The sequence below is a fragment of the Castanea sativa genome, chromosome 4 (genome assembly GCF_040712315.1).
Source record: "Castanea sativa cultivar Marrone di Chiusa Pesio chromosome 4, ASM4071231v1".
In the NCBI taxonomy this organism is placed as follows: Eukaryota; Viridiplantae; Streptophyta; class Magnoliopsida; order Fagales; family Fagaceae; genus Castanea; species Castanea sativa.
Genome location: NC_134016.1, coordinates 44,726,912 through 44,735,207, shown reverse-complemented (window position 1 = coordinate 44,735,207; position 8,296 = coordinate 44,726,912). Strand labels below are relative to the sequence as shown.

General features: G+C 33.2%; 1 protein-coding gene across 1 annotated transcript; it reads left to right on the top strand.

The window, feature by feature from the left end:
* The first annotated feature begins 2,663 nt into the window (after positions 1-2,663).
* On the top strand, positions 2,664-4,568 carry LOC142632985 (cytochrome P450 71A1-like). Its single transcript, XM_075807290.1, has 2 exons — positions 2,664-3,596; positions 3,960-4,568. Exons 1-2 carry the CDS (start codon positions 2,664-2,666, stop codon positions 4,566-4,568), a joined length of 1,542 nt encoding a protein of 513 aa, XP_075663405.1.
* The last annotated feature ends 3,728 nt before the right edge of the window (positions 4,569-8,296 follow it).

The window sequence follows — 8,296 nt, the reverse complement described above, 5'->3', positions numbered from 1 at the left end:
CCTAATTTTAGTGAGATAATTATTTGCACTTGATATTTTTTGTTTTATCTTTATTGAATCTATTAAAATATATAATTATTTATACATTTATTTTATAAGCTTTTTCATAAAACCATGCAATGCACGGGCCTATTACTAGTGTATATATATATATATATATTTGCATTTTAAAATTATACATATAACATGAGTTTATGAATCAAAAAATAAATAATATCTCATCAATACAACATTTAGCATGCGTGTTAAGAAGAACGGAAGCATAAAATTTAGTGATGAGATTTTTTAAAATATAAATCCATTAGGTGAAATTAAGAACCCTGATGTTAATTTTACAGTAGAGTTAAACAATTTTAACAAATTAACCAATTAGTTAATTTAGATTCATCACAGATTAATTACCACATATTAACAAACACCATATCATAAAGCAATAAAATCAAGACATGCAATATGGGGACGAAGTGGAAAATCGATGAAACAACACCCCAATTAAAAAACCACTATGAGAGAAACCTTCCCCAAGAAGCAATTCATAGAATCAAGAGAAGTTTTTACAACCTGGAATAAAACTCGTACCTAGACTCTAGAATTCCAATAGATTAAATTACTACAGAAACCTTCTACATCTTCAAAAGCTCTAAAATCTTAAATTATTTGGATGCTTCATGGATGACTCACCCGCACTTCATGATTGGAACCTCCAATCAACTCCAAGAACCTCTACAAGAATTTGAATTACCTTAGTGACACACTAAGTTCTATGGTTTCCAACTTTAATCACACCAACTGATAAAGATCAGAGGATCACAAAAAGGAGGCTACAAATATTTCTCTGTTTACTGTTTAGGACTTTGTTTTTGCCTCTGTACCCATGTGGAAGTGGTTCATAGTAGTCCTTGTATAGGACTTCAAAAAGGATTAAAAACAATCAAATGGCTTCAATAAAAACAAGTCAACAAAAATGAATTTACAGTTTTTTATTGATCTTTGATTGATAGATCAAAGGTCAGTTGAAGATCAATTGAAAGACAGTCAAACTTACAAATTCTTCTCTCTTTTGAGTTGTTTCTTGAACAAATGGTCTTTGACCTTAAAGAATGAATTACACTCTTATTTGATAATTATATTGTAATGGAATTTACTAACTCTTAACCTTATTACAATATCTCTTTCCCTTTAGTAATTTTGAGATAAAACCCATATCTATAAAACCCATTTCTTGTTAAGCTACATTAGTGTAACATTTCAATCCACTTTGGTCCATATTGAGGTCACATTACTCTAAAGAAAAACAAAAACAATAAATCAAAATCCCAAAGGAAAAAACCACTACAAGGGAAACTTTCCTCTAACAAACAATCCACTATAATCAAGAGAAGTTTTTATGATCTAGCATAAAACTTTTATCTAGACTCTACAATCTTAGCAGATTAACGTACTACGGAAACCTTCTACAACTTCAAAACCTCTAAACTCTTTGATAATCTAAATGCTTCACGGGTGATTCACTCGCGCTTCATGATTGAAACCTCTAAATGACTCTGAGAACCTCTTGAATACTTGATTTACCACAATGAAACATTGGCCTTTGTGGTTTCAAACTTTGATCCAATTGATAATATATTTTTCTTTTTTATCACAACTAATCAAGTTTGAAAAAGCTATCATTTGAGCTATCAAATAGGAAGTTAAGAACATGGTTGAAACTGCAGGAATGGACCCAAGGGGGCTCAGGCCCCCTTGCCCAAATGCCCAATTTTTTTTTTCTACTTATTATATTTTTCAATTCTATAGTTGTGCCCCCTTCTTCAAAAACCTTAGGCCCACCTCCTCTCCAATCAGCCCAACCCAACTAATAACTATCCAATCCAAAACCTTAACAAAAACAATAAAAGCATTCACAATAGTAATTGTATTTTAGCAAAAAAACTATTTTACCACCAAAAAACCAAAAAAATCATGTATTATTGGAGAAACTAAAACTAAATTTTTTGCAACTATAGTAAATCGGTATAAATACATGTTGACTGTAGCAAGTTGTTAAAAATAAAATAAAATATTTTTTAAAGATTATCTCTCTTCCTTCAATTAAAAAACTCAAATTCTCTCTCTTCCTTTATTATTTTAATAAGTTGTTTATATTATTTTAAACGAAATGGTAAAAAAATAGAACATATGATGTTGTGTGTATTATAAAATGAGGTGGTAAAATAAATAAAACAGTTTTTTGAGGTGCTAAAAACTATATTTTTAATATCACATGCATCAATGTTACAATTCCCAATTCTAAGAAAAAAAAACTAATTCAAATGCTTATTAAAGTAAGCCCGCACTTTGATTACTTCACTATATATCTTCTTTTTGGAAACAATGTAGAATTGTACCCAAAAGTCTTCTCCTACAACTTCACATTTAATTAGGATATCAACAGACAATAGATCTTAATATAAATCAGCCAGCTAATATTCATAAACAATTCAGATTTCACATGTCATAAGCATTCCAGCCTGGTCATTGACATTTGCTGAAAGCTTCTATGATCTCTAGGCTGAAATTTCGCTAGTGTTTTTTTTTTTTTTTTGGTTAATTCATATGGATGTTTTTGTCTAGAGTCTCTTTCTGCATACTGTTTTGATGAGAAAAAAAGAGCTAAACAAGGAATGGATCCACTTACCTTATTGCATCAATGGTGGCAAGAGCTGCATATAAGCACTTTGTTCAACTCATTCCTATTCTCTTTACTTCTTCTCTTTTCCTTACTCTATTTCCTAAAGCACACTAGAGGTGGCAAACTCAACTTACCTCCATCTCCTCCAAAGCTACCTATAATTGGCAACCTTCACCAGATAGGCACACTCCTCCACCGATCTCTTCATTCTGTCTCTGAGAAGTATGGCCCTCTAGTGCTCTTGCACTTGGGCAATGCCCCATTTCTTGTAGTTTCATCCTCTGAAATAGCTAGAGAGATCATGAAGACCCATGATACAGTTTTAGCAAATAGGCCCCAGATAAGGGCAGCAAGAGTTCTCTTCCATGGATGCACTGACATTGCATTTTGTCTCTATGGTGAGTATTGGAGACAAGCAAAGAAAATTTGTGTTCTTGAAATTTTAAGCCAAAAAAGGGTGCAAGCCTTTCAATTTGTGAGGGAAGAAGAAGCTGCGGAAATGGTCAAGAAGATAAGAGATTCATGTATGAATGGAGCAACAATTGATCTTGGTGAGATGTTTGTTAATATCTCAAGCAATATAATTTGCAGAACCGCCCTTGGTCGAAAGTATGAAGGAGAAGATGGTAGCCAGAGTTTTGGAAATTTGTCAAGGAGAGCAATGGAACTTATAGGAGCATTTTGCTTTGAGGATCTTTTTCCATATTTGAAATGGTTGGATGTTCTGACTGGATTTTCTGCAAGATTGAGAACAACTTCCAATGCCTTAAATGCAGTCCTTGATCAAATAATTGAGGAACATCAGAAGAGTGATGGTGGTGACCAATCTGATAAGAAAGACTTTGTGGATATTCTTTTAAATCTTCAAAAGAATGGTATGCTTGACATCAATCTCACTCAAGCAAACATCAAAGCAATCCTACTGGTCTCTCTCTCTCTCTCTCTCTCTCCCTCTCCTAAATAGCATGCTAAGAATTTTCATGGACCAGTTTTTTGCATATAATTTATTTGTCTATATTGAAAAGAAGAACTTCAGTTTATAGGTTATTTGATTATTGAAATTTTCTAAAATAGGATAGGCTACAATTTTAATTAATGGTTAGTTTGTTTTTGTATTTTTATTTCTTTTTACCCTACCTAATATCTGCAAGATAATAAATCAAAGTTAGGTAAAAACTAATATTTTTCTTAATCTTACCACATTATATCCACATGATAATGGCTCCACCACTGCACACCCATGCCCAAGAGACTAAAACTTAAGCTTTCCCTTCTGTACATCTTACAGGACATGTTTATGGGAGGAACTGATACCACTTCAACAACCATGGAATGGGCAATGGCAGAGCTTGTGAAGAATCCAAGTGTGATGAAGAAAGCCCAAGAAGAGGTAAGAAGGGTAGTAGGAGAGAAACCAAAGGTAGATGAGACTGATATAGATCAAATGGACTTCTTAAAGTGTGTTATCAAAGAGACTCTGAGGTTACATGCTCCTGTCATGATTACTAGAGCATCATCTGGAAGTACTAAACTTGAAGGCTATGATATTCCTCCAGGAACAGGGATCTTAATCAATGCATGGGCAATTCAAAGAGATCCCAAATTATGGGATAGGCCAGAGGAGTTTCTCCCAGAGAGATTTGCTAACAATTCAATTGATTTCAAAGGCCATCATGAACAATTCATACCCTTTGGCATGGGGCGTAGGGGTTGCCCTGGGATATCATTTGCTATCATAGAAGCTGAATATGTGTTAGCCAATCTCTTGTACTGGTTTGACTGGGAGTTGCCTGGTGGTGTTACTGTGGATGACTTGGACATGAGTGAGGTTTATAGGCTAGTCATTCGTAAGAAAAATCCACTTTGTCTTGTACCAGTACTACATTCTCCTTCGTAAGGAGTCCATGGTCATCTTTCCTTTTTTTTTTTTTTTTTAATCTTTGTCCTGTTTATTTCAATAGAATTGTTTGTTTAATATTAGCAAGAACCTTCTTGATAGGCCAAAAATGTATTGACCCCTTATGATGAATTAATTAATTCACTACAAAAAAAAGGTTCTATAGCCGTATTTTTAAAACGTGGCTATAGGTCAGAAAAACGTGGCTATAGCCACGTTTTTTTAGGTCGCATTTTTACCCATGGCCTAAAATGCGTAACTATAGCCTAGAGAGGTCTATGGCCACGTTTTTTTAGCCGTGGGTCTAGGCCGGGACCAATGACCACGTTTTTATAGCCGTGGCCATAGGTCAAATGTTGATTGCTTGGAAGAAGGATTAGCCGCGTTCAAAACGCGGCCACAGTTGTCAGCTTAAGTCGCGTTTTTAAAAATGCGGCTTTATCCCACAACTGTGGCCACGTTTTAAAAACGCGGCTTCCGCCCATTACTATGGCCCCAAAATAACTCCTTGCAACTATAGCCTTGTTTTTTTTGGCTCTCCCTTTGCAGCTTAAGTCACATAATTTATAAAATGAAATTAACTTAAGCAAAGTCACATAGGATTGTGAACTATAACATTGTCTCTATTGACTTAAAATTATCTAACATATATTCTAAGTCTATAATTGAATAAATTTTGTGTAATCCAACCTAGCCAAAGAAAGAGCACAAGCACAGATTAAATACCAATTCAGAATGCATATTTAGATAATACATTGATACACAGCCACCACACCAATTCTTTACTGTAAAGACTCAAACTAAGATTGGAGGACTTGGAAATAATGTTTCTACAAGGAGTTATTCTTTCCGATCATCCAATTCCAAAGAATTTCCATAACCCACTCTCCCTTTCACTCTTGCTCCTTTAGCATGCCATAATTAGGCATCCAATAAAACAAACAACACATTCACTAACCAAAAAGCAGACTCCATTGGAACATTGACCCCAAAAAACTCCCATTTTCAACTAACAACATCCCAAAGATAACACATTTATAAACCAAAACCCAAGTAAACAATTAACAAAAACCAAACTTTAAATAACAAATGTGTTTTCTTATCAAAACTTTGAATAACCAAAAAAAAAAACTTATTGTTGAGTTACACAAACACCCAATGGGTTTTAAAATCCATGATCTCACCCTACAACTTAGGGGAAGGAAGTGCCATTTGTGCCAAAGCTCATTCCTACCAAAACTTCACAAAAATTGAGAATGACACACGCATTGTCAAATACACACAGAATGGCAACCAAGTATAACATCTATATATACCCAGAAGCTCCAAAAGTACAAAGAATTCCCCCACCACCAAAAATATAAATCCAAAGACAATTCATATAAAATTACCTGAAGCTTCTTGGCAAGGGTCACTACTTCATCCATGTTTGCGTCACTTTCCTGGTACACAGATAACAATGCCAAATGACTGGTTTTGTGGGAGATTCTTAAATTCTATTAAAAAAAAAAACTGAATATTATTAAAAAAAAATATCTTTGAAAAAATCAAAATTTTCACATCTGCTTTTGATTCCATTGACTAAATTAAGTAAGCAACAGGAATTTCACCTTCTATCAGCACAATGACCTAAAAGATGACTCACCTCTAGAGAAGATGACTCACCGCTAGGGTTTGCCATCAAGGGCTATATCCCTGTCATGGAAGCACCACCAATCAACTCCAAGCTTGTTTATGAATCCAAAATTGGCTTTCACTGTTATATGCATTAAGAATTTTGAGGGGAAAAAAAGTTCATATCATTTCCACTGGTAAATTATCAGTGCCAAGTATACAAAATTGGACAATAGAGATCAATCTTACTTCTTCTCTTGGCCATAGCCACTGAATTTGTACCATTGCTTTAGCATTTTCTGTTGAAAATCCACTTCGTTCTTCAAAAATTTCTTCTAATGCAATGTGCTCCTATCAAACAAAGTATTTCAAAGATTTTAAAATTTAAAAACAGAACTTTACAGGTAACGATTTCGGCAATTTGACTGTGTGAAGACTCTAATTTTTCTCTCTACTTTATAATCTCAAATCTCTATGTCGTTATTCTAAAATCCCCAAAATTTTCCTGTTTGATACTGAAACAGTTTTTAACAACAATTGCGGTTCAACATTTCAACAGAAACTGCCATAGAACGGTTGCAGAGAAAAAAGAAAAAGTAAGAAGAAAGAAAAGGAAAACCAAATATAATTTAGAGAATAAGAAGAAAGCAAGAAGAGAACAATAGCATTAACAATATATATATATATATATACACACACACACAAATCTGAAAAATAATAATCAAAATTGATTTTTTTTTCCTTAGAACTTTGAGTCTCTCTCATTCCGTTGTGCGCCTTACAAATTGTTTCTATTTGTGATTGTGGTTCCGGTGGTCTAAGATTGGCAAGGGAACGGATGGTAGAGGAAAAACTAATGGTTTTGGCCGGCCTTAAATATTTATCTCTTGGCGCCCTATGAACTCTGTCTCTCCTATCTCTATATCTCAAGCCTTTCGAGTTCCAATTGCATTTTAAGTTTTTAGCTCAAATAACTAAATCTAAAGCAATCCAACCAAAAAATCCAAACCTAAATCATATTCAAACCCCAGATTTGAAAAAGAAAAGGAAAAAAAAAAAACAAAAACAAAAACTTTACTAATTATGGGTATACGGCAAAAAAACCTAAAAAAAAAAATATCAAATGCAACATTCAATCCTATACTTATTTAATCCCAAAAATTTGGTTAAGATTAGAAACAGAAGTACCCAAACTAAAACCAATATTTTTTAGTGATTTCTATAATCTAAAAAAAAAAAAATCCTGTTTCTTTACGGTGAAAACCCAAAAAAAAAAAAAATCAAAACCTAGTGTAATCCAAATACCTAAATAAATTCAATCCAACCAATCTCATACCCAGATCTAAGAAAGAAAGAAAAGAAAACCTTTACCGATGGTAGTTCCGACGATCTGATGGTACCGTGTTAATGGCAATTAGTTTTCTCTTCCATCAGTAGCTGTATTTTCTAAATTTCTCATAGTTCTATCTTCTCCTAGGCCTTTCCTAAACACATCTATTTTCAATAGGGCGATACTCCGAGTGCTTTAAAAAAAAAATAGTAATGATGATATTTTGAGACCAAAGAATTCAAAGAAAAATACTAAACCCATCTTTTTTAAATTGTTTTTGTTTAAAGTTTTTTTTAATCAAATATTAACAAATGATAAAGAGATACAAAATTACTGAAAAGTGAAAATATAATTGAGGCCCTCGAAAATTTGGCATATTAATGAATTATTAGTACTTGACAGGGCAAACTCAGCGAATCTGAATTGCAACAAAAAATGAAAGGGTAAGAAGGTTTTTTAAAATGACAGAAGAGAGATGAAAGATAGACACACGCCAAACAAACTATCAAAAAGTAAATAATCACACAATTATATTAAGTAAATTATCCCTTAATATGCAGTAACTCATTTATTTAACAAACTATTTGCTAACATTTTGATTCTATCAAATTTTTACACCCAAATGCAAAACCCTAGGACAAACTTCCCTTTCACAATCCTAACATTCATATGAAAATCTGCTAACCAAAGTTTTCGACTAATGCTAAATTAATAATTACGCATGAGCATGGAAATACCTTACTTTGATGCATGAAATGCATATGAAGTCAATGAAATTTAGAGA

Excerpts from the sequence above, each read along its gene's own strand:
- LOC142632985 (XM_075807290.1), top strand. The coding sequence starts at position 2,664 with ATGGATCCACTTACCTTATTGCATCAATGGTGGCAAGAGCTGCATATA. Across the intron at positions 3,597-3,959 it reads ACATCAAAGCAATCCTACTG|GACATGTTTATGGGAGGAAC; the intron begins GTCTCTCTCTCT and ends TACATCTTACAG.